Source organism: Columba livia, chromosome 17 (genome assembly GCF_036013475.1).
Source record: "Columba livia isolate bColLiv1 breed racing homer chromosome 17, bColLiv1.pat.W.v2, whole genome shotgun sequence".
Taxonomy (NCBI): domain Eukaryota; kingdom Metazoa; phylum Chordata; class Aves; order Columbiformes; family Columbidae; genus Columba; species Columba livia.
Genome location: NC_088618.1, coordinates 5,702,802 through 5,728,745, shown reverse-complemented (window position 1 = coordinate 5,728,745; position 25,944 = coordinate 5,702,802). Strand labels below are relative to the sequence as shown.

General features: G+C 43.9%; 1 protein-coding gene across 7 annotated transcripts in view; it reads right to left on the bottom strand.

Annotated features, from left to right (window-relative positions):
* Window positions 1-25,944, bottom strand: part of MYO1H (myosin IH) — a 36,660-nt gene that overhangs the window by 9,244 nt on the left and 1,472 nt on the right. For 2 of the 7 annotated variants that reach the window (XR_010466777.1, XM_065033567.1), the window contains exons 2-19: window positions 24,426-24,542; window positions 21,869-21,963; window positions 8,141-8,299; window positions 7,897-8,012; window positions 7,292-7,490; window positions 6,691-6,771; window positions 6,075-6,254; window positions 5,556-5,654; window positions 5,102-5,215; window positions 4,672-4,743; window positions 4,006-4,125; window positions 3,586-3,653; window positions 3,161-3,266; window positions 2,908-2,988; window positions 2,348-2,439; window positions 872-966; window positions 612-658; window positions 302-382 (exon numbers count right to left, since the gene is read on the bottom strand). Coding sequence is in view for 6 of the 7 variants with exons in the window: in XM_065033567.1 (XP_064889639.1) it covers window positions 302-382; window positions 612-658; window positions 872-966; window positions 2,348-2,439; window positions 2,908-2,988; window positions 3,161-3,266; window positions 3,586-3,653; window positions 4,006-4,125; window positions 4,672-4,743; window positions 5,102-5,215; window positions 5,556-5,654; window positions 6,075-6,254; window positions 6,691-6,771; window positions 7,292-7,490; window positions 7,897-8,012; window positions 8,141-8,299; window positions 21,869-21,880 (1,722 nt within the window). In the remaining variant the exon portion in view is untranslated. Of the gene's footprint in view, window positions 1-301; window positions 383-611; window positions 659-871; window positions 967-2,347; window positions 2,440-2,907; window positions 2,989-3,160; window positions 3,267-3,585; window positions 3,654-4,005; window positions 4,126-4,671; window positions 4,744-5,101; window positions 5,216-5,555; window positions 5,655-6,074; window positions 6,255-6,690; window positions 6,772-7,291; window positions 7,491-7,896; window positions 8,013-8,140; window positions 8,300-12,686; window positions 13,032-19,698; window positions 20,013-21,868; window positions 21,967-23,166; window positions 23,293-24,425; window positions 24,543-25,944 lie in introns of those variants that run through there. The other 5 variants (XM_065033569.1, XM_065033570.1, XM_065033571.1 and 2 more) reach the window with 5 other exon arrangements.

Genomic DNA, 25,944 nt, shown 5'->3' with positions numbered 1-25,944 from the left:
GCTGGGATATTTGAACCCCTGCCATGCAGCTGGATGTGCAAGGCAGCCCTTCAGAAACCAACTACTGCTGGATGCCTGGCACAGGGCTCATTTCAGTAGGACACATTAATTACAACATTAAGGTCTGTCACTGCTAGCTGCAGTCTCAGCAACATCACTGTTCAACTACCAGGAACCTTGCAAGGGTGTCACACCAGCAAAAAAATCCACTGAATTCAGGACTAAGGACAGGAGTGGTGGTTAAATCAAGATGTGGGAAGCTGAGTTTATATTCAAAGTTAAGACTAAAGATGAAACTCACAGTCTCTGGTCTCCTCCTGTTGTCGAGTTCCGATAGTAAAAAGCAGTCTCTAATGATGCCATTTTTAGAGTTGCACAGCACCTGAAACAGAGTAAGTGAAAAACTGCCATGTTTAGCAGCCAGGCCATTCCTACTGTGGTGCTTCTAAACTTGAGTGGCACAGCTCTAAGGACATGCCTAAGGTGCCTAAAGAACATTGCTAAGGAGAAATATTTGTTCTTGTTTGCTAGAGATTGAATACATCTTCTGCAAAACATTTCTGCTTCAAACAAGGTATACTAAGAGAACAGCATCCCTTTTTTGCTCTTACCTCTTTCAAGTTTCTGTACAGTAGATCATTATTCTTCTCTAGAAATCCTGGAGGAAAAAGAGAGGGCTTAATTCTTTTGGAGCCTACACACTTGAGCACAAAATCTGGACACTTAAATCCCAGAAATTCTCACTGCATTCACTTTTAAGACTTCCAAGTAACAGTACCTTCAGAGGGCAGGTATTTTGTAATCATCTTCACATTAAGTTATTATCTGCCATAATGGCTTAAAAGCTCAGGCAACTTCCAGACGCACTCACCAACAGCACAGTAAGTGACTTCTCCTGCATAGTGAAGGAGGCGGAAATCCACCCAGTCGATGGATTTCCGTGTTTTCTGGTCCGCAAGCTTGCGGCTGGAGGGGAAAACAAAACAAAACACAACATACCAAGAGAAAAAGCAGCAAACAGACTTTCTCGCCTTGTAGAAAGTCACCTGTGCAAAAAGCAGCTGTAGGACAGCTGGAAATCTAATGTTTGTTCCTATTGATGTGGCACTGATTATACAGTTATGGCCCATAATCAAGTTATCACCTCTGTCCCTTCTGAACAGCTGCAGCAGAGAATGGCAGTCAGCAACCAGAAACTCCTCAGAATATCCGTGACCTATCCATTGCCATTTGGCAATGATCACCCTTCCCAGATGTATCAAGATTTCCTCCTGTAACACCCATTTAAATACATTCTCACTGTCTACATAAGATCACCAGCTTCCTCCATTTCAAAGTGAAACCGGGGGGGAGGATTTTTTTGGAATATTTTGCTCTAGAACAAGAACCTAAATACAAAGCACAAACCAAAATCTTCAAGAATAGCAGGTAAATTTAGAAAGCAAGGACTCCTGGCAGGAGGGGAAGAGCAACTTAACAGTTTAACTTTCAGCTTTATAAGCAGTCACTGACAGCAGAGTTGTGTGTCACAACAGCACATTAGTACATCAAAATTTCCTTCCAAGAGTATCGCCAAGCACAGATCCCATTTAAGCAGCTCTAGCACTTCTATTTAAAGCTTTTAATCAGGCAGAACATTAAGGCACATTGTGGTGACAAGGAACTTGGCTACAAATCTTCCACTTGGCTGTGACGAACTTCAGAGATGTAGAAACGGTGACAATTCAGCAGCGTGACTCTGAATTAATGGCTTGTCAAAGCCCTTCAGTAGCTCCTGTGGGGAACTGCCAGAACAGCCCCGCACCAACGTGCTCATCTGCCACCAAAACCGAGCCCGAAAAGACAAGAGAGTACTGACCACAATGTCACTCGTCTGAGCAGGAGCATGTTTCTTCCCTCTTCATACCCAAACCTCACACATATCAAAATAGACTCTTGAAAAATATCCATGTACCCCTCCCAGCCTGGGGCACCTGGCTCCTCTTCACAATATTTTCAGCTTTCCCCAGAGTCAGTGGGGGTCAAAGCCACCAACAGCCAAAGCCACTGAACCTTCATAAACCAAAATCATGAGCCAAAGCCACTTAATCTTTAGTCCCCAATTGTAGTGTAGAATGAAACCAGACTCAAAGAGCAGCACCACACTAGTAGAGAGACAGAAATCCCCTCCTTCCCCAGTATGCCAGGTCATACCCTACCATCGTAGCACATCACAGTGTTCGACAGTGGATGGGCTGCTTGATTTTCTTTGGTATAAAGTAAAAATTGCTCCCTCCCCAATACTCTGTTATGGGTAAGAGATGGAAATAGTTTCCTCTGTGATAGGATACAGAGCATAAATGCATACGTCACGAAGTGGGCATGATCTCCTACTTTCTCTTCCAGCTTTTCCAAGAAGCTCAAATCGGTTGCTTCACCGGGTCGTAAGCATTCTTCATCCTGGAACAGCAGACACCGGATCAAACATTGCCCTGAACAGACAGCTCCCTTCTTGCTGATACTTAGTGCAATGTATGTCTGGCTTTGGGTGGCTGTGAAGAAGCACTCCTGGTGTTCTGCTGTCTCCCTGCTTTTTCTCAGAAGGATCCCAAGTCCCTGTGGCTGACCCAGCCAGCTGGGTCACTGTGTGCAGCTTCTTTCTACACCTCAGCATCTCCAGGCAAAAAGTGGAGAGAATGGCCCAGATCTGCCTTCTCAAGCTCTAGCAGCAGCATGCTGCCTTTAAAACCCACAACTCCAGCAAGCAGATCATCTACCTTAATCTTCCGGGTCTTTGATTACAATGTCTATTTGTCTTCATTCTGAATAATGCATACCCAGCACATAATTAAAGGAAAAAATTATGATTATGGACCATCGCAGTAGGGCACAGGTAGGCGTTTTAAGTAGCACAAGCTCTGTTCTTACCAGAATGGAGATTATTCCTTTATGCTTCTGCTCAACCAAGTCACAGATGATCTTGTTGTTAAAATATGGAATTGGTTCCCACTGGAAGAGGAAAAAAAGATGACCAATTTTAGAGGAAGTTCTTTTCTTTGCCAACATGAAAAACGCAAGCTCAAAGAATAAAAAAGCAGGATGCCTTCTTCATTGATGATCAAAAGCATTCAGCGTCATAGTAGTTCAAAGACAAAAGGGTGGGGAAAAAATAATAAGTTACCTCTATTCCTTCCAGTTCATATTCCTCCTGCTCTGCTTTCAAGGTCATCTCAATCAACAGCTGCTGGAGCTTCTCATTGCAGTAATTAATGCAGAACTGCTCAAAGCTTCAGAGTGGTTAAATAAGCATTAGTTTTTTTATTTATTTCATGGACAGTTTTACTTCTCCCACCACTACCTACCACTTTCCAGCCAACCAGCCCGCTGTTGTGCACACCCAGCCCATGGATTCCTCCCACACTGTTTTATCAGTGGCTCCAGACCAAGCTAAATCTTCCCCCCAGGGGTTCTGCGGACCCTGGGCACTCGGACTTTGCAGTCGCCCAGTTTGCCTTGCCGGGATAAGACTACACTCAAGAAGCCACATAGGACATGCTCACACCAGCCTAAGGACTGACCACTCCACGCCTCAGGAGCTGCTGTTACCTGTTTGTGTCCAGCACTTCAAAACCATAAATATCCAGCAGGCCAATAACTGTTTTCCGAGTTGAATCCTGTTAAAGACACAGTTGCCCTGTAACTTCTGCTGTAGCTCATGCTTTTCTTCCCTGCACAATTCATGTTGTTTCTTCCACCTAAATTTTAAACTTTCTCTTTGAGAGCTTCACGTCACATGCCAACGGAGTAGCCACTTTAAAGCAGGTAATGAACTTGTAAAACTATTTAACGAACCACCTTCCACATCTAACTGAACAGTTTCCAGCTCAGTGCTGTGGGATTCCCCTACATCAGCTATCAAGCATCCAAACTATTCGGTGATGAGAGCTGTAGGACACCACTGGGGGAACTCTGCTCAACATGTCAGGAGCACACAGTATCTAGGAGGACACTAGACAAGAAACCAACCTTGTTGGCTAGAGAGCCATTAATTTTGTTGACTAGCCAAGTGAAAGTTCGTCCATAAATTGCCTTTGCTACTGCATCCCGAGCACAGAATGCCAGATCCACGTTCAGTGGGCTCAGGACCTAAAAAATACATAAAGGTATGCCAGAAATGATAAATAACACAGAAGATCAGAACAAACCTCTGCAAACTTCTTCAGCCACAAACCAGCAGGATTGCGATACTAGGTTTTGGAAAGTGCCAATTTAGACAAATGGGGAGAAGTATTCTGACTTCCTTTTAGTTTTATTTTACTAAACTTGGTACAAAATGCTCAAAGAACAGTTTTTAGCAGTGCTTTTCTATGTTTATGCAGCCCAGATACCCAAGAAGCATTCTAGGGACTGAACAAAAGGGAATGGTTTGGCTCAAATACAGGACTGCCTGCAAATGGCTCTTTCTGGCTTCTTAACAGTTACCACCTTGTTCAGCAGTAAAACTCTAACACTAGGAATATGTTTTAGCTTAATTTATCAGGCTAGGAGACAAAGGTGATACAGAGGAGGAGAGAGCCAGTGAGAGCTGTCTGTTTTTACTGTAACACTGCTGGGAACAGAGCTCCTCATCTGTCACCACCAGCAGCTGGGGTGGCTCTTGGCTGCCTGGGGTTACTCAGGACTACTCGATACCTCTTCTGATCTGGCTTCAATCTTGCGATGGGTCAGAGCTTCCTGCAGAATGGACAAGTGCACACCCAGGAGCTGCAGAAAAAGAAATATTTGCACTCAGAGTACGGCCAGCAGGAGATTGTTTAAATAAGCAATGTTATGTGATCAGTAGGGCATAACCCCCACCAGTCCATTCCCATTAATTCCAGGGAGACACCAGCCTTGGTAGATCTCAGTTATATTTATCTTTAAGCAAAAATAAGAAAGGAAGTTTCAAAGAGATGTTCTACAGAGAAAAGGGACCCTACAGTTCAAGATGGTTTATAACAAGAGCTGGGTATTTATACAGCAATCCTTCTGCTTTTAGGAACAGATGTTTTTGTCTTTAAGAGGAAAACCCAGCAAGGTTAAGGCTTCCTTCATAGTGTCAGTATTCCCGGTGCTGAGATACCTTTGAAATCCATTTGATCTGCGTGCCATCGCGAATGATGGCATGGCCATTGCTGTCTTCTTCAAACTGAATGTTCCCGAGGTGCAGGACACTAGCAACAATTCCAAAGAGATGCTAATAACAAGAGATATACCATTAGAAAACAGGTTCCCACGGCTCCATGGGACGGTACTAACCTTTCCTACGCAGGCCAATAAGCAGAATATTTGCCACACTGAAGGAGGCAAGTCAGACAACCTGCTTCAGAGATACACTGCCACCAGCTGCCATCACACTGTACCCAGTGACAGAGCTCTTCACCCACTCGCTCCCTCAATCCCCCTGAAATTATGTCCTATTCCATCCTTAACACCTCTCCCAAGCAAGACTGCTTCCAGCACTTCTAAGGAAAGAGAGCAGCACACTCCTTAAGTACATTCCCTTTGGTATGCTCAGTTCCTTTCAACATGCATACCTCCAGATCTTTTTCAGTAAAGTCAATGATAGAAAAAGCTTTGCGGACTATTTTCCAGTCATTCTTGTCATTAATAGAAAACACTTTGGCACACCGACCCTACATAGTAAAAGAAACATGAATTAGTACAATTCGTTGGCAAAGCACTTTTCTTATCAGCAACAAACATAGCATACTACTGGGCATACTGCTTTTCATTCCCAGTTTCCTCAGCCTGCACAGGTGCAGTCTGCAACTAGCAAGTTTATTTCACTTCTGCTAATCCTGAAAGTGGCTTGTTTGATTAGATCTGTAAGCTTATACTTAAAGATTCAGGCAACTTAAAGCTTTGAGCTTGGATAGCGACTGCCATAAAATGGCCAAGTTTTGTGAAGAGCCTGAGCTTGCAGCCATCTTCCATTTTTATGGTAATAATACCTTCTACCTGAGTACCCTTACTTAGTGTGCAAGGAAAGCTGCATTTGCAGTCCTTACAGTTTGAGATATAAGATACAGAGAGAGGGACAAGCTCTCACCGACCTGGATGAGATATGCGTACTTCTGGGGGTTGCGCTCCAGCCCAAGCCAGCAAAGAAGATCCTTGTCTCCACCCTCTAATAACTGGTAGAAAATATGGAAATTCCTTTCTCCGTGGTTTTGGTGGACAACTCTGGATTTCTCAATTAGGTAGCTGAGGATGTGCCCTCCCACTGGAGCTCCCTGGCAGAACAAAGCAACCAGATCAACACCAACAGATAAAAATAACATCACTGTGATGGCTGTTCCTCCGCATCTAGGAACAAGGAGCAGTGCCAGAAGCACATTTCTGCTGTTACTCATCTGCCATCTTGTGTTTAAAAGTTCACATCCAACAAGAGTACAAGCTGCAGCTGAAGAGTTTGTTGTCCTTCTAGTGTAACTTGTGCTTTACAACAATCTATATTAGCTTTCTACTGAGCGCTGGCAGTATCGCCAGTAATACAGGAAGCTTTCAGGATGCATAACCAGTCACTTTACTCGCAAAATGCAATGCCTGTAAAAATAGGGTCAGAAATCAGCAGTGTAAGTCTTAATAAATCCTGTGCTGCCTGGTAAGTGTCCAAGAGGTTCACTGATACGGCTTGTTTTAATAGCGGTCCATTAAGTTTGTTCTCACCTTAAAATCAAATTGAATATCCATGTATTTCCCAAATCTACTCGAGTTGTCATTCCGCAGAGTTTTTGCATTTCCAAAAGCCTGTGGGTAAAGAGGTGGATTAAGTCACTTGTCATCTTACCGAGAACCTGACACCCACGACGGGGCAAAGTTCCAGTAACTAAGACTTGCTGCATCAGCTGAGTCCTCTTACCGAATTTAGTGGGACTAAAGAAAAACAAACTAATGTATTTCCCTAGTTTAATGTGGAATTCAGCTAAACAAACTATCACTCTTTCTTATATGACCTATAACTGAAGCCACATGGAACTGTTGTCTGGTGCACAGTTACCTTGTACTGCCAGGTTTCAGCTATCCTCCACCATAAAACCCAAGTTTAAATTTCTAAACATTAAGTAAATATTGAATCGCAAGCATTCTTTCAGAGGTTGTGGTGCCAAGAGGCCAAATGTATGTTATTATTTATGTTGCATATGCAGGCGCAAAATCATGTAAAACAGGCCATTCCTGGGTGCAGATGTGTAGACTTGGAGAAAAGTTTCGTGCAGGGAGGCCATCAACGCCAACTCTTCTGCATTTTGTACCATTATGAAGTTTTTACCTCCAGAACAGGATTGGAAAGTAACAAACGATCGCGGACGATCTGCAGCTGCTCTGTAGTTGGACAGGTCACTGCGTAATACTGCAAGATCTTCTTGGATGCTTCAGTCTTCCCAGCGCCGCTCTCCCCAGAGATGAGGATGAAATGGTTGTTGTACTCGCTGCACATCACCCGGTAGGCGTTGTCAGCTATGGCATATCTGAATGAGGATCACAAGAAGCGTTCAGAGGAGAAGCATCCATTAGAAGTAGCAACATGAGGCAGAACATCAAAGGTTTTTCAGAATTACTTACTCCTTGTCTAACTTTATAAATATTGTATGTGATCACAGAATCATAGAAATTAGGAAAACACACTGAGCACTAGTCTGGACAGTTATCTTCAAGATAACTCTTCCCCTACAGTTTCCCAATGTGACTTCGGGAATTATTTTGTTTCCTTTTTCTTCTCACAGTCAACTGGAAGACAAATACATCCTTTCCTACTGGAAGATAAGAACATCAGCATTCACCAGACCTAGTGACTGCGGATACACATCCTTGTTGCTACAGAGCATTACAGAAAAAAAACAGTTTATTGACATGAACTGAAAGGGTTCTACTTACAGATGTGGTGGCAGTTCAAAAAAGTTGACCCCTCGATAAAGCTGCATCTGTGTCACTGTGTAGATGTCCAGCTCTTTGTAAGGGTTGACAGACACAAGAAGAGTACCAATATATGTCTGCAGGGAGAAAGAATGGGAAACCTGCTCCATCACTACAATGATACACACACATATATGTATATGCAGCACATTCGGAGACATTTCATCTGCCACAGGCTACATGAATCCACACAACAAGCACTCACATAGATGAGATTCTCTTGGTATCGCTTGCGAAGGTTGTTCAGGAAAGCAGCCTCACTGGTGTGGGAGTCCAGAAGCACAAAGTCCTGCACCCCGACCCTGTCCCGGGCTATCAGAGCCCCTTCCATGTTTGCATCAGTGTTCTCTTCCACTTCTTCTTTCTACAACATAAAGGTTTAATCAAACAGATTTAGGAGAGAGCAGATAGGGACCCTCAGGGTGACCTAGGTCCTTCCCCACACCCTAGGGCCAAATCAGCCTTGCACGGGTAGTGCCAGAAGATTATTTATTATCCTAGTTGTTACTACCACCTTCCCCAACGATGGCAATTTCATACCATGCAAGTTTGCAGTCCAACTTTTTATTTTTTTATTTCAGTCGAGATACCCAAGACTCATTCCTGTGATCAGAAAGGAAGATCAAGGCTTGCAGGCAGCCCTCACTAACATAATAGTAGTTTGAGACAAACCTAACTCCAAAGATGTCGTTGTGATCTGGGACACTCCATTAACTCTGTCTAGACAAAGCAGTTGCAAGCAGAAAGTTAGGAGTTAACAGTAGAAGACACCAGGCAAATTGCTAGAAACTAACCCCACCTGCAAATACTTTATACAGATCAAACTACAAAAAATGGAGAAAAGGCTGCATTTGACTCGACCTTTAGGGAAAAAAATATTAATCCTACAGTACTACTCTGCACAAGGCTGCTTCACCATTCCCAGTGCATTCCGGAGCGGACCCAAGGCGGCTGTCGGGGCTGGGCAGCAGATGTCCCCACTCGGCAGTGACAGACCCAGCCAGGGAGGCCGCCGAGCTGAGTAATCAAACATCGACCTAGAGAAACAGTTAAACTTTGCCCAGTGCACACACGCCACCTCTTCTCCAGAGGTTGAAAGATGCAAAGAGGATGTCACTGACAAAACGTAATTATTTTGCACACTCCACTTCCCATTTTTTATAATGGAAGTTGACCTTATACTGAAAATACCACACAGGATCAAGCTCTTGTTTCCCAGACTATAAGAATAAACTGTATGCTTTTTATTTCATTAAATCAAGCTGATAATTTAATGCTACCAAAGAGACAAACAGGATATTCTTTATTCTACAGTAATAAGCGTGCCATAGTGGTGTTTTCAGGGTTTCTTTTTACACAGTTCAGATAAAAATTCCTACCCTAATGGATAAAACCCTTATGACAGAAACAAAATCAATGCGTTTTGAGCAGCTTACCTTGTTAAGGCCCCAGGACTCTGCAAACGAAGGGAGAGAACCTGGCTGAGCAGCCACCAGCTGAACACACGCGGCAGCTCCTCAGCCCCAGGGACGTGCACTCAGCTCAGCACCTTCGCTATTCCCACACCGCCCCGCACGACATCGGGTTTTTTACATTGTGCTGCTCCACTGCTCAAGAATATTGCGTGTAAGGTTTTGAGCAAGCATTAAAAGGACAGTGACGGTCTGTTTATGCAATGCTACACCACTTTTTCTCTCTTTTTTTTTCTTTTTTTTTCTTAAGTAGAAGCTTTGCAAGTTGTAAGTTGGCACAATGTAAAGCGTTTCTACCAAGCTGTGGCAAACCCTGACTCTGAAGGCCTGCTCCAGTGACAGAGAATTAAAACCAACCAAGCCTATGAAGCCAGAGCTGTTCTCAAACTTGACTGTGCCTTACCAGGTAACAGATGTCTTTGAACTGAATTGCAAATCCATTTTTAAAGTGGAGACTTTGGCCTGGCTGCAGGAACAACCATCAGGATACTGACCTGGCTCACAGGGCAGCCGCTCAGACTCTGCAACCTCAGTACCAGAGTCTTTCTCGACTACTGTTTTCTTTCACTGTCAGTTATTTCAAGCTATTTCTGACAGTCTGAGTAACAAATCACCTGATTTTTCTCCCAGGGTAAAGAAGTTTTTTTTTTTCAGAGTTACTACAACCAAAGAGAACACATGAATAGCTTCACTTTCAAAATGTACACACAGTATTAATCAAAATAATAACACTCTGAAACCCACCCTCTTCTACAGATACCCTGGGCCAGGCCAAACAAAGAATTTAAACTGAAAGCTTTGATATTGACCTAAGGCAGTGTAGAACTCAAACTATAATGCAGTCTAAACCATTTCCCCTTATTTTTTCCCTCAAACAGTTGATATTCGTTTTTTCCACCCCAGTTTGGTCACCCCAAGGTGACCTGAGAAGGTTCGAGTTTGTCATTTTATGATAAACAGCTTCAGGTGGATTTGTCTTTCTGAGAAAGCACTGAGGACAAGCTGGGCAAGAGACCTTTCCTTTCTCTCCAGGCCTTGAGGCATGAAAGGATAAGCCTGAAACCACAGTGGCCTCCTACCTGATCAGGTTTCCTTAACCTAATTTTCTCACTCGTATGTTAATTGGTAAGTGACACTGCTCTCTGCTAGACAAAAATCCCAAACTCTTTTCTGGGCTACTTTGTGCTCAGATTTTCTCAGTATTTTGCTACTGCTGAGGTGCAGCAATTGGTTTTTATCACAATACCATTTATCACCCTGTTCCCCACCCGGTTTCTGGAAGTTTAGTACAAGTTTTGTGCTTACCTGGTATCAGCACCAGCACGAGATGCCCTCCCAGCACTCCCAGTGTACATTATCCCAGCAAGACACTGCTCTTTTTAAAGGATTATTTTCCTTTCCCCATCATTTAAGAGTCAGGAGATTTCTTTCTTGCCTACTGAGACACAAGCTCTACCAGAAAATCTCTCCCTTGCTACAATGAGGGCTTTTTCCTTTCCCACAGGGATTTGTCTGTCAACACTGAAACTACAAGGAGCTATGTCGGCTCACAACACAAATTCATGAGACGTGAAAAAGGGCTAACACAAGGTCAGGAGCAACAGGCAATGTTTGTATCAGTCTGTAACAAACAAGACCTGGCAAGGAACAGTTAGAAAATAACTTTAAAAACAAAACACTTTGCAAAATTATTACTTATCTTTGCCAGAGGCTCAGAACTTCATTTTTCAACAGGCTCCAAAGTTAATTGTTGCTGTTTCTTTGGTTTGACGCCATAGAACAGAAGAAATTAATGTACAGGGGAAGAGGAAGATCAGTTATAATGCCACTGCTATTTTGGAAACACCAGAAAAACCCAAAGCAAGCCATGCTAGGTGTACAAATACAGAGAGGTGAGAGCCCCAGGTGGGCACAACCCCACCCAACATATCTGTCAAGTAGCCTCTTACCCAACGGGTCAGACACCCTTATCCGCAGTAAAACACCACGCAAGCCCCGGACTCTGGGTTTACTGGGGCCACCAATTCCCACCGTGACAGCAGAAAAACCTTCTCATGGATCCTCCGCACCCCCCAAACCATCCCAACCTGCCAGAGGTGCTGGATTTCCTTACCACCACCCTACCAGTTCAGAAATGTTTGTATTTCGCACACGGCTCCTGCTTTACCTGCATCCCCGGCCGCCGCGTGCCATGTCCCGTCACCTCCTTCTCCAACCCACGCTTCCCCAGCAAGAGTTAATGGGGCTGAAGTGAAGGCCCAGTGACACCAAGTATCATGTGTCCGGTTTGCTGCCTCCCTCCTTGGGCAGGGATGCTCACATCCTCCTGTAATGAATTATCTAACACGCTGTCAGCACTCCAGCTGCGATGAGGTTTATGCTGACAGCGCTGCTTGGTGAGATTTTAAGATCTCACCAAAAGGCTGAAGCCTGAGGATGAAGCGATGGCCTCCAGCCTTTTGGATGGGGAATTTTAGCAAATCCAGGCACAAAATACATCACCCATGAACGGGCTCCTCAGCCCCTTCCCGCAGCTCCTGGTTTGGCTCCCCACTAGAGGTCACTGCAAAACCCATTTTAATTTACAATTTGAAGTTTCCCAGGATTATCCCTTTTTCCACATGCAACAGCCAGTTTCTCCCCAGGAAAATGACTTTTCAGGTTGAACTCGGGCTGCTGCCAACCCCCAGATGATGCCAAAGACAACAACATATTTTCCCATGATTGCTGCTCCACATAAACAATCGCCAACAGAATAAAACCTCTCCATTCTGGTAGTCCGTGACCCATGAGCAGCAGCAAGAGCCTCGGTTCTGTTCAGCCACCCTCCAGATGATGCATTCAATCCTGTCAATAGCTCCATATTTAAGGCACTTCATGCCCAAGACAGCTTCACTGAATAACAAAGGTGTCCTCCCAAAGGGACCCATAGCGAGATCAGGGTGTACAGGGTGTACAGAAGTGAAGAGCCATTCCTGCACCACAAAACGTCTTTGCCTGGTCTTATAGCAGCATTAAGAAGTTGAGATATCCTACCTTGCAGCTCAGAGTCATCGAGGAAAACAGGCAAACAGTATGATCCAGGAAGCCAATTCGGGCAAAGGCATTTCCAACTTAGCTGATAAATACTGATTATGAACAAGCACATTCAAAAATTAAAGTAACTCAATAATTTATCATTCCATAGAGAAGAGGAAAGAAACACTTGTTTAACAGTTTACTTAGAACCATCCGTTTCCCAACAGCATCAGTTTTTGATAATGGAAAGATAATTCTTACCAACAAGAGCACACTTGAGTGATGATCTCTTCAAAAACCTTCTCCTTCCCACCCCCTCCAAAACTCAAAGCTTTATCTAACATGGACACAGCAATCCTAAAGCACAGGTCAGTCTATTTGTTCAGCTCAGTCTCCAGCTGCCAAACTAGGAAATCTGCTATGATAAAACATTTATGACCTTTTTGGCCGTTCTTCTGCTGTTACACCCCTGAGATGTAAGCAAATGAAACTTGTGCCGCAGGAACGCAGCGCAGCACATCTCTGGAACTATCCGATTTAAAATAGACACGAGATTTAAAACATGGGAAGACATGGGAATTGTGCGCTTGCTCAGGACAGATGAGCTTGGAGCAACACTGCTAATATCGATTCTTTTAGAAATGTCAGAGCTCTGTTTTGGAAATAGTCATTTACTGCAAGAGGCAGCGCTCCTTGACCCAGCCCCGCACCCCTCGTGCGCAACAGGAATTTGCTCATTAAGAGTCCTGAAAACTGGATGGAAGTGCTGCAAATATTGAAGCCAGGAAACCCCCTGGGCTCAGCTCCACCATCCTCCACCCAAGGCTCTCCAAGAAAGTTGCCAAAAAGGGCAGCGACAGACCTTGACCACAAAAAGCGGTAAAGAAAGATGTTCTGACAGACCTTGACCACAAAAAGCGGTAAAGAAAGATGTTCTGCAGGAGGCTGCTTGGCAAGGTCAGCAGGGGAGCACGGCCAGGTCCCAGCAACTCCAGCAGTGACCTCAAGGTCGAGGTGACAGCGCGGATGGGGCCATGGGGAGCTGCCAGCATGGTGTCTGCTCCAGCAGGAGCCACCAGCATGGTGTCTGCTCCAGCAGGAGCCAGGACCCTGTCCCATCCTCCCCAAATAGAATTCAGACCATCACAGACCTGTACGCTTGGCAATAGGACTTGGAGCGATACATCACCCCCCAGGAATAACAGCGAGCCCAGGGTGACAGGGAAATACTTTCCTCCTACTGTGGAAACTTTGGCTTGGCTCATAAGAATTAATCTGTTCAGGGTAATTTTCAGATAACCTAGAGCCACACATAAGAGATTAAAGCAGAGCAGATCTCCACCGAGTGACCCAGTTATGGTCATCTGATTGCAGCAAAGCCAACAAAAAGATGAGAGGATTTTTGGCCATTTCAGGGAGACTGGACCCTGTACCTCTGGCAAGTTCCTCCATGCTAGAATGAAATTAAAATGCTATATATTGATTGTGCTTGGAAATGTAGCAGCAGCACTGTGGAAAAGTGATGTCTTGGGTCTGTGACGAGGAACTTGGGCCATCTTGCACTACTGTATGCACTTTTCAAAGGCAACGGAATTCATAAATACAATTATAACGTGGAAAAATTTACACATTGTAACCTAATTTCTTTTCAAAAGAATACAGAATTAGAGGGTTTTAAGGTTAATCAAGAGCCTAGGGAAACGCCAACACTTCTTAAGGCCTCTTGTCTGTCTCCAGGGCATAGTCTGCTATAGACTTGTTAAAGGGTGACTGTCTGTCTTGCTCAATAGAGGAGAGGTCGAGGTGAACCACTTCACTTTCATAAATCAAAAGAAAGAAAAAAAGTGAGAAAATCTCCAGAGTTCAAACATTTCTTTAAAACCCAAACTTTAAATACTAAATGGGCTTCATGGCTGCCATTTTGAAAAACATTAGTTTGCCAAAGGACCCTTTTGATTTCTATTTGAAATGCGAGCGCTCACAGATAATCCATTGAGAATCAAACCCCCACAAAAGGCTTCCTGAAACAATCGCGGCACTGGTGAAGGACAACATTTTTGTGCCCAAAATAAAACATTTTAATGCGCTACAATCCATTACACATATATTCCTCCATTTCCTTTCAGTAATTATTCATTAGAAAACATTTAACGTCACTGCAGATTTCACACTGGGCAGTCTGCACACAAAGGAGAAGAGTTGGCCCATTTATAAGGGGCTGAGGCCGCCTTTTCTCATCCGAGAAACTCCAAGGCGGTGGGGGCTGCCGGACACAACGGGCAGGCTAAATTGTGCGGTTAACGGTCAAAGCCCCCCTGCCTACTTTGACACTCATTTAAAGATGACGGGGAACAATAGAGATTTGTTCTTAGCAACTCTTTCTTGTTACGCAGGGTCTACACGGGCTGCGCCGGGCGGGTCAGGGCATGGAACCGGTGCTGATGTTCGGTTCCACCTGCCAGCGCTCGCCCTGCTCGCTCCTCTCCCCCCGCTCCCCACTTTAACACAACGAGACAGGTAAAGAATATCATTAAAAAGAGTCCCATTCAGCACGTCAGCTTTAATAAAACAATCGCCTGTCAGGTTAATACGAGCAGCTCACATTTTGGTTTCGTGCCAGTCGTTCTGGGCCAGGTTAGTAAAAACAGCCCTTCCCAGCACAAAACTCCCAGTTCACGTCCAGGATTCCAGTTTGCACCAGTGCCCCCAGGTTACGGCGCTGTCGGCAGGCACCTGTGTGTTCAGGCACCTGACCTAAAGCATAAAACACTTCCTTATAACCTTATAAATCACAAAACCACAACTGCTAGGAAAGATCCTTTTGTTTTATCCGTTTGTTTTGCACTCAAAGATGCCACCTGAAACCCCGATTAGCCGCTGCAGTCCAGATATGCTGCCTTGATTAGTGAGGAAAACAACAGCAATCGCTGTTTAAGGCTCTAAAATCAAGCTACAAATCCCATCAGGCCAGAACACAGACACTAACTGCTCTCGCTCTCAGTCATTGCTTTTAGATATAAAAGCCAGAGGTTTTTTCAGCACTGACATGCTCAGATTTACCGCTCCTGGACCAGAGGCAGTTCCTTAATGAATCCTGAATCTTTATTAATTGCAGAGCAGGAGATCTTATTAGAAAGCATAAATTGCGGATGAGCTCCATAACATGCATTCCCTAGCTAACAGAGGGCAGGATTTCCAACTGGAAAGCTAATGCTCAGAGTTAAAGCTTCTGGAAAGAAGAGAGAGTAGATTTATTCAGCTCCTAAGAAAAAGACACTGTTTGAGTACCTGACCATCCATACATTACAGGGGGGATAGCATTAAACAATAGTGAGTTCAGAACAGTTAGAAGAGAATTAGAGGAAAATTGCACCTAAACACGAAGTTCTGGACACAGCAAGAAGGCCACAGATAAAATAAGTATTGGTATCGCATCTCCCATAGAAACGTTCCAACACAAATCCCGATGGCAAAATCCTTTGGGCACGAAAAAGCAAAGAAGCTGGTCTGTGCAACCACTTCCCTCGAGGGAGGTGACAAGTCAGTGTCCAAACTGAAAGCAGACAAGACGAATGACACCCGAGACAACAAACTGCTGTCAAAACAAGATTACAACTCAAGCTCCCATAGCAAAAGTCAGTCTTTACTCCTGTATCAGACCCCCCAAAAAATCAGGGGCTGCTTTGATAACAACTACAAACCAGTCACTTGCAGAGGCTGCAACGCCAGGTCTAATTCACATGAATTACAGCAAAGGTCAGCCAAACACTCTAATTTAGAGCAAGCACTTGCTCTGGGCCTGCTCCGTCAGGCTTGAAGCAGCATCGGCTGCCAAGGCTGCAGTTTTGCAGGCAGGTGGGAAGAACTCGGCGGATGCATCTGAAGAGGCTGCGAGCACAGACCCGTCACCTAGGAGCAAATTTACTGGCAAGGGTAATATTTCAACAGAGCCTGGAGAGGCAGCCACAGTGGAGTGGGGAATATTCTTGTGAATAAATAGCAAACCTCCTTCAAATTGATCCAGAAAACATCTTTATCAGACCTTCCTTGTTGTTTTAGTTGTCCTGCAGCCCCTTGCACACAAAGCACTCCACTAAAAAGCATTTAAATTCAGAAGTCGAGCATGAAGACATTGTCAACAGGTCTCATAATTGCTTCATTTTTACTCCACAGCAATACCAAAGGTGGTGGTGGGATCTTCAGCATTCTGGGTTCACCAGGACCCACCTATCAGGGTCACCAAAGTTTTCTTGTCTGGGTTTTTTAATGATGTCCAAGGCTCCTCAAGCAGTCCTATATAAGTTACTAGGCATTCTGGGGTGCATGTTGCAACCCCCTTCTACACTGATCAGAAAAAACATCCTTTTCCTCTCCAAGCAGGTGAAGTCAGCTCCTCCTCCCTTGGTCTCACTGTTCTCTCCAAAACATCCTTCCTCGTTTAACCAAAAATTCTCATTTTAAAGCACACATAAACATAAAATCCTTACAAGGAGCTCCAAGCTTACACCCACTTCTTCCATATTGCTACAAAAATGTAGCCTAAAGCAAGCCAAGCAGGAAAGAGCAAAAAATAGCGTTCCCTCCACCTTCTGAAACACAAAACTACCCACTCGGAGTATATGATTTATTGGCAGAGCAGAGAAGGCTGGAGGCAGAGGTGACTCAGCTGTTCACTCTTACGGTTAAAAGGCTGACACAGGGAAACTCATCTGATCATCTGAAACAGGGAAAATCTGTTTAAACAGGTGAAATAGATAAGTGAAGAGGCATGTTTTAAAGGAGCAACAAAGCGTTAATCACTTTTTGGCCTTAAACCTTAACAAAATGACCATGGTGGTGCAGCTGCTGTAAAACCTCTTGCCTCTCATGGGAAAGAAGAAGGGAACATTCGGTCCTAACAGTATTTAAGAATAAAGCATTATGTTTTCTATATGAAGTTATTTGTGCTTAACAAGTATAAAAGAAAAAAGAACACACAGAAATGTATATTTTGCTACAAGCAAATTTTTGTATATAATGCTTGAATTTTTTAAAAATAAAGCCTCACCACAGAGTACATGCAACTACTGTCAAAAGTTAACTGACAACATAATTGTAAGCCAACAAATGTAACACCAATTTATCAGCAGATGCTTTTGGGTTTTCCTATATTGCCTATTAGGAAATGATATGAAATTCTTGGATTTAAGTGCATGTTTGAGTCAGAAAGTGCTACTATTAAAGTGTATATTCCTCATCTTGAAAATCAAGTCTGTCTGAAATTAACAACTTTCTTTTAAAGAGTTTCATACAAGGGCATAAGTAGCTTTGTACATTATTTACCTTGTTCTTTATACTTAGAGCTGAATGTTATTTGAGGAAGTAGAAGTAACTACAGTGATTTAGATGTAAATGCTTTGCATATAAAAAATAAAACAGGGGAGTTGGAGGAAAAGAACATGTTGCCTTTATGAACCCATAAGTCTTTCCTGTAAGAACTGCTCTGCTCACAGAGGACTATCTGCAGTGAATGAAAATTACCCTGGCAATCACCCTGAGTATTTCCTTTCTGCCAGGTGGGGAGCAGACAGAAGAGATGGAAGAAAAGCTGCGTACGTGGGGAGAAGGAAGCCCGAACCGCTCTTGTGTTCTGCCTGCAGCCATCAGCCTGTTCGCATTCAGGGCTCCTCGGAGGAAACACTGACAATTATCACAGTAATGAATGCACTCGGCCCATTTGCTGCAATTCTGTATCGTGTCACTAATACAGTAAATAACTAGATAGGGAGCCCTGTCTGAGGGTGAGAAGAAAGGCCGTGCCAAACCCGAACCATATGTAAGTTGCTGTTTGCCTCTCAGCAGCTCATGATATAGATAATGTTTGCTTTGTTTTGCCTTTCATTATGTTTGCAAAACCTTCATTTCCGCGGCAGGTGGCCATGTCCCCCCCACTGCTCCCCAGGCAGCCCCACGTTTGCCAGTACCAGGCGGGGAGGAAAGAAACTTTTATTTTAAATAGGAGAAATTCCTCTGCGCCTTGCAGCTCTTTCGCAACCCCAGAATTCAGTGTTTAGCAAATGGAAGATGTTGCTCCTGTCCCCAGCGGATTACAGCCAGTTAATAAACTGTTCTGGGCCTGAGGGGCGGGTGACGTGCCAAGAGGGCTGGGGACACCCGGGCACTGTCACAACACCAGGGCCCCAGCGTTGGTGAAACGCGGGGTGAGGAGACACAAAAGCTATTGCCCGAGGAATTACTCACGGATCCTATTAGGATTATCATGCTGATTTTATGGTCTTTAAAGCTGACCTTCAAAAGGACAAATTGAGAAGAAGGAGCAGGGTAATACTGCTTTGGGTTTTGTGAAATGGCAAATGCGGGTCCTGGCTGGTTTTTCCTGGGATGATGAATAAAGAAAGAGCAGGTTTAACATCAGTAGGGCCAAAGATGATGCACAGCACTACCTGACAGGAGAAAAGGAGTTTTCCTTCAAGCATTTGTTTTGTTTTGGGTTTTTTTGTCTGATAACTGCAATTTACATCAAATATCAGTCATGTAGTATAACAGTGGGAAGGAAAGCTTGAAAGCTTTCACAGCAAAGTTGCAGAAGTCCCCAGCTACTAAAAGCTGTTAATAAGTCTGGATCTGTCAAAAAAAGAGACATTAAAAGGGAAATATAAGATTTTTGTGTTTAAATGGATAAAATAAAATACTCTTTTTTTTTCTGAGGAGGAATTATTTTCATGCCTTCTACAGCTATTATTAAAAAGAAATTCCCTCATTCCTGTATCAGTTTAAAGCCTCAACAGCAAGGTGCCTACTACATCCCATGCACTATTCTTATATTTATACTTAGGTTTGGATCACTGAACAGAGGACACCACTGTCTCTGATTCAGCCAGACCAGACACTATCGAGTAGCAACACTGAAAACTACATGCAAAGTAAAAAAATCTTCTGTGTTGCAATAAGCAAAACTCCAATAAACAGGATTATTGCACAGCCAGACACCCACATCCTCTCCTATTCAGCAGTCAGGACTTCAACTCAGTAAAATACATCCCTTTATCTCCCTCTCTGGTATTATGACACATCAAAGCAAAACCACTATTACTTCCTTTCACTCTGTCTTCTCACCAGACACAAGACATGGAAGGAATTAATTACAACTAATTAAAAATTAAATCCTGTGTCTTGCCTTTGGTCACTGTATTTCTCTGACTCAGAATATGCAGCTCAAATGCTCAGTTACATCCTCCTTCTGTCACCTTTTATTTGGGAATAATTTGCTTACTTCTCCTTGGCTTCGGCATCGAGCTCTGTCATCTGGTCCTGGCAGTGGCAGCGGCAGAGCTGCCGTCCCCTCTGCTCCGTGCGGCGGCTGCTGCTTGCAGCTGAGCACCTTCGCTCCAGCACCTCGAGCCCCCACAGCCCCAAGGGCCTCCCTCTGCTCGTGTGCCGAGCTGCCTCTCTCCAGCTCAGTCGCTCGATTGAGCGGCTCTCTGCGAAGCTTTTCAGCTGTTCTCCTCCCAGGACACCATCCCTGCAGCACCACTGACCTTCACGAAACACATCGCATGAACTCTGTTGTCCCTGCCAGACACAGACAACGGTTTTCTGCAGGGGAGAGGAGACAAGGAGGTTCTAGGAACCACCCTTCCATTGAGCAGGTCTCAACACACCAATGCTCAATAAATAAAGAGAGGATTAGCCAAGTCATTTGTTTGCCAGGTAGATCACAGAATTCCACCATGTCATTCATTTGCCTACGAGTCAGTTCTGGAACGAGAATGTCAAGGTTACCTGGATGTCCATCCTACAAAAATCATCACCAGGGTTCGTGATGAGTCTTGACGGAGATTGCTGGAGGCAGAGTGCCACCCCAAGCCTGTGACCGCTGTCCAAACAGGCCAGCTTCTGAACTGCCAAAGCATTTAGAAGGACTAAACTGGACTTTTAAGAAAACAGTCTGTGTTAGTGGCGCAGCACCGCTACAGAGGTCTTACGGAACTGTCCCTGGAAGTTTTGCTACGGCCTATGGCAAGAGAAAGTCATCAGCAGACACTGAGAAACCTGCATCTTAACTGCAAGAGCTGTTATAAACCTTTGAATTTTAGTATCTCATTGGAAAAATGTAGCTGGTTTGATCCTGGAGTTCCATCTGTCATCTCCTCTGTCAAGACTTTGTTAGCATGCAAGTGAGATGTCACCCCAGTCACAGCTTCCAAGGAATCTCTTTGTCGAAGTCCAGTAAATTAAATTAGCCAGCAGAGACAGCAAGTGAACATTTATGGAAAAACAGCTATCAGGATAAAAGTGGTTCTCGCTGCTGAAAGCGTTTTGTCCAAGATAAAGACAACACATGCTTTTGCACCATGAAGTTTTTGAAATGAGTCTAGATATTTGTGACTGAATTATATCAGTTGTGTGCTTTACAAAAATATTTTTTCAAAATCATTATACCATCATCTAGCCTATGGAAATGCACTACCCAAATATTTACTAATGCAGTTAAGAGAAATGTCATATGGAACTACATCTCTAGCTAGCTGCAATACATCTATCACTACAGCCACTAATAATTAAAGTTACCTGAGTATCCATCTCGAATGCTCTTAAAGTCAGCTGTTAACAATTATTCCAGCTAAACCATTCAAAAGGTGCTTTGAACTTGTTTAAGGTCCTTCGTAACACTGTGCAGCTAGCGAGGAGGCTACGTTCTCACCCGAATAGAGTACCATTAATAATTCACTGGGTGAGTCAGGGACTTTGTCCTATGGCACTTGCATACACTTAGTGGCTGCTTTTCCAAGATAAGAACTAGAAACTGTATCTTCCTTGAGATTACATTGCAGGCACCAGTGATCTTTGATGAGTCGCTATTAGCATTATATGTTAATTACAAACGACCAAAATAAGTCAGCGCATCCATCTGCTGTTTTAAAACTGCCCCTGCAGTCAGCCCAACGCAGGACTGCGCCAGTGTCGCAGACCCGGTGGTGGGTGCTCAGCTGCTCCTTCAGAAGCTGGAATGCTCAAGGCTGCAGGAGCTGAATCGAGCTGGAAGCTTTAAGGTTAATAATGTATATTCTCTTGGTTATAGTATCTCTCTTCCCAGGCTGAGGCTAAGACGTGCTTAAAAATTAAAAGTGCAGATATCCTACAAAGAAGGAACAGATGCTAAGACTACGCATTAATCTTTAATGTGATTCCAACTCACACACTAAATTTTACCAACCTCCCTGCACTGTCGCAACCTCCGCGATCTCTTCACCCCACTGTGCAACGCGCCACTCGCTGCGTTAGAGCACGGAGTGGAGACAGACTTACCCTAGAGAAAACAGCCTCAAAACCGTGTAGTAACGAATGAGCACCCAACTCTCACATTCACATATTGTATTCAGCCTTTTTCTTCTGCAGGGTCCTGACGTGTTGTAACCAGATCTAAGGAGAGGCAGTCCTACCTCTGCTGGCATCCTTGCTGCACCGTCCTCATGCTTGGTCCCACACACATTAGCTGATGAAAAATCAGACCTCGAGCTTCAAGCAGTTTCTACAGCTGCTTAAATAAAGACAGAGAGAACCTTTATTAAATTCTTCCAGGTTTATCTAGCAATTAATTCCCCGTTACATATCGTGTGGTGCATCTAAAGTGTGTGTGTATATTTACGTAGGTGTCTACGAACAACAGCAAAGCAGCAGAGTGAACGGCTACGCAGAATGAAGAGCTGTGAGTACTAACAGCAGAAAAATGAGCAGCAGCAGCAGAGGTTCAGGCCAACAGTCCCACAGACTAATTTCTGTAGCTGCTGTGTACACTTGCATCACAGGAAACGCTGAGAAACCCTGCAGAGCCACTCAGTTTAGATCTTTAGGCGCCTTACAGGAGAGGGAGAGGAAAACAAAAAAATAATATGATCTGACACAGTGTAACACATAGACGCAAAGCATATGAGCCTGTATTATTGACTGAAACGCTGAGGAAAATCCACTAGTTTCTGTAGGAACAGCCATCAGGGTGGAGCCAAGTGTATCACTGAGTGCTGCAAGAGATGGAAAACCAAAGCATGCCTGTGCCCACTCAAGCTCTCAGACGTAAGCACTGTATTGATCCCTTGCAACCAGAAGCTTTTTTGCCCATCCTTATCCCAAAGTCACCGTCTTTTTATGCAGACAAGGCAGCATATTGTCAGGAAACTGGCCTGGACTGTTTGATGCCCTACGGTGCTGTTAACCTGACCACCACCAAAACTTATAACTTTGAAGTTGCCACCACATAAAATATCAAACAGATCTTTTCATGCCATCCATTCTCAGTAGGGAATGCTGAGGAATCGTTTCGCGTAGAGCAGGAAAAAACAAGCACAGAATTAAAAGACAGAAGGAAACAATATTCTGTGTTGCCAAATGCAAAATGACAAATAATTTTGTACTTGGAGTCAAGGTGCTACAATGGGCAGATATGAATGGGGCTCCTCAAACAGTCTTTGCAACTCAGGCTTGAGAATTCAGCCCAGAATCCTGCTTTACTCCAGCGCCCACGCTGGTGAAAACACAGATGAGAATGCTGCATTGCACTCCCATCTGCACAACGGAGCATTAAGTTCATTTCTACAGACAGCTCACAGAGTTGTCTCACCCAGGAAATCATTTTAATGCGTCCTGTTCTTCCCCGGACATTCTGCAAGCACAGCAGCTGGGTACCTGGCCTCATTACAGAAGGGATATTTCAGCGGTTGGAAGTGACTTCATGCTGCAGTACCTTTGTGTAGAGAGATCACCTTTAGCGATTATTTATTTCAGGAGTTCAGATTCCTGCCTTCCTGTGACATGATGAATGACTTTTAAGTAACATAATATCTGGTTTCCTCCTCTTTCACACACCCATTTCATTGTCAGTTGTCTTCAGTGACCAGATCCGAAAGGATTGTTTGCAGTCAAAAGAGAAATTCTTTACCTCATGCCCAGCCTCCTCTTGTTCATATTTAATTGAATTCTTGCTTGTGTCAAAATGGTTATCAATTATTCACTCCTGAACTCATTAATTCCAAACATCCCACAGAATAAGTAGGACTGCTCTACTGCTCTGTTAAAAATTCCAAAATACTTTTGTTTTCCTTTTTACTCTGTTCTCCCTGCAACTGCAAGCTAGCCAGTGAATTATATGGGGCTTTGCTGTATCTATTATTTAAAGAAGCAAGCAGGCTGGCAGACAAGATATGACAGCAGAGCTGTGTCAGAAGGTAGCACAGGACATTCATCAGCTTAGGACCCGTCTCCCTGTCACTGCTGGGGCCGGTGGCGGCTGAACAGCACCGAAAAAGGTCCTCTCCTTTCAAACCCGCAGATCAGACTCTTTCAGCCTCAGTTTTACCATTTGAAAAGAATAATTTTTTTACTAGCTAAATTAAACCCTCGACATCTTTTGTTTATAATCTACATTCTTTCTCAAGCCAGTTGAGAGGAAACAAACAAAGCAGACAAAAGAAAAAAACCCACAGAGGGAACGGGAGATAATTTGATCCTGGTACAACCTGCTCTCTGTGAGGCTTTCCCAACCACGCTGCACTCAGTAACAGCACAGTCACACAAGACCAAATATTTCAAGATGCAAAGGCTCTTCCTCTGTCACTTTAAGATTAGAATACATTATTTTCAACCTTCCGTCTAAGGCCCAGACAGCAATCTCAGCACTGCTGAACAGGAGATGTGCCACCTATACACACAAAAACACTGACAGAGGCGGGGCAGTCCCTCTGACAGCCAGCACGCCTCAAGCTTTAAAACCCTGCTGAAAAGAGACTGCTACAAACAGGAGCCTTTTTTCTCCCAGTTCTTTAATATCAATGCAGAGTGGCCATGATAATCCATCAACCTTATGTGGCAACAAGGTGGTGCTGCGCAAGCCATGGAATTGTGAATGCACCCCATGAAAAAGCTCATCTTCACAAGGCAAACGAGGAATCATGCAAATGTGATCCATCCTACTGAACAACTCATGGAATGCCTCAGTTTTCCTACCTGTAAAATGGGGCTTGGTTTACATTTGAATTTTTACTGGCAGCGCTCAGAATGGTATTTGGAACAGGAAAATCCACCTTCCCATGGCCTGGGTCCCTTCTCATGGATTTGGTATTCCTGGAAAAAAACAAACCAAAACACAACAGAAAAAATCATGCCTGACAAAATGTTGTCTCTACCTTTTTCATTGTGCCATGGCACACAATAAACCATTGCTCTTCTCACTTCTTTGAAAATGAACCGATCTGTTTGTTTGCACCTGAAATTGTGAAGAATTTCTTACAGCAAGGATTTAAAGTTCCACCCTAAACTGGACAACATTCAGACAAAAGTTCACAGAGCAAGTAACGTCGTGACTTGACTGAAGTACTGGAACGCACAGAAGTTAATTAGTATAACAAATATGGAAGTAATATTTTTGTTAACTTTGTTCTTCTGCCAACAATAGAGAGGGTGACACGTGAAGCGTTTCAGCTCCGTAGCTGCAAGGGGTCATTGCACTCCCAGAGAGTCCCTGGAAGCTTTTTGCCGCACGTCGGCTCGGGAGCCCGCAGCTCTGCTCTGACCCACTGGGCACAATTCCCCCTCAGCACCCGCAGAGACATAGTTTGGTGATGACAGAAACAAAACCAGGTGGCTTAGACAGACCAGCAAGATTTGATTTTTAAATATGTTTTGATAACAACTGGGAATGATAAATCCATTTATTACAATTTAATAAAGGAATCTATAGCTTACCCATCAGGGAGCATATGTCTGAACAGAAAGGACTGATACAGTAGGTCAGAATTTGTGGCACTTGGATGCAGCTCTTTGCTTGCCCACAAGCCTCTGGTGTGAATTTACCCAGAAAATGCTTACTGCACACAGGATAACACTGTACAAAGCAAGCAGGTGTATAAAAACCCATAGAAACTAGCCTGCTTTCCAGGATCCAAGCCACTTAAATCCACCTGATTCAATCTTTCCAGAGCATTGTACTCTGTTACAAAAATACACCCTCAAAGCCTCAGTTCCACATCTGTAAAGTACGACTAGCAATCCTCCCTCGCCCTTGCACAGTAGCTGTGAATATTCAGACAAGAATCGCTCTGCTGTGCCCAAATGCTAACGCACAAGAAAGCTATTAAAAATCTCAAACATAGATACATGGTTTCTAGGGGCATGGAAAGCTGTAATAAATCTATTTCAATCTCACTTCTCATGCAGCTCACTAAATCTGTGCCTATAATATTAGGAGTGTGCTGGCTAACTGGCCACAAGCTATACAAAAGCCTTTTCTCTCCAAGTTCAATCAAAAGGACAACAGCATATGACAGACCCCTTGTATCTTTTGGTATTTTAGCCTGTCACAGCAGGGACCTCCTGCAGTGCCAGGAAAAGAGGGTTTTTCTGCTGGCCAAGCTAAAGCTAACAAAAATACCTAATGAGTAGAGGAGCTGAGAAGCTCATGCATTTAGCTACGTCTAAAGTAGCGTGTGCACACTGAATGTGGCCATGAAAAATTAATTGCAGAGAT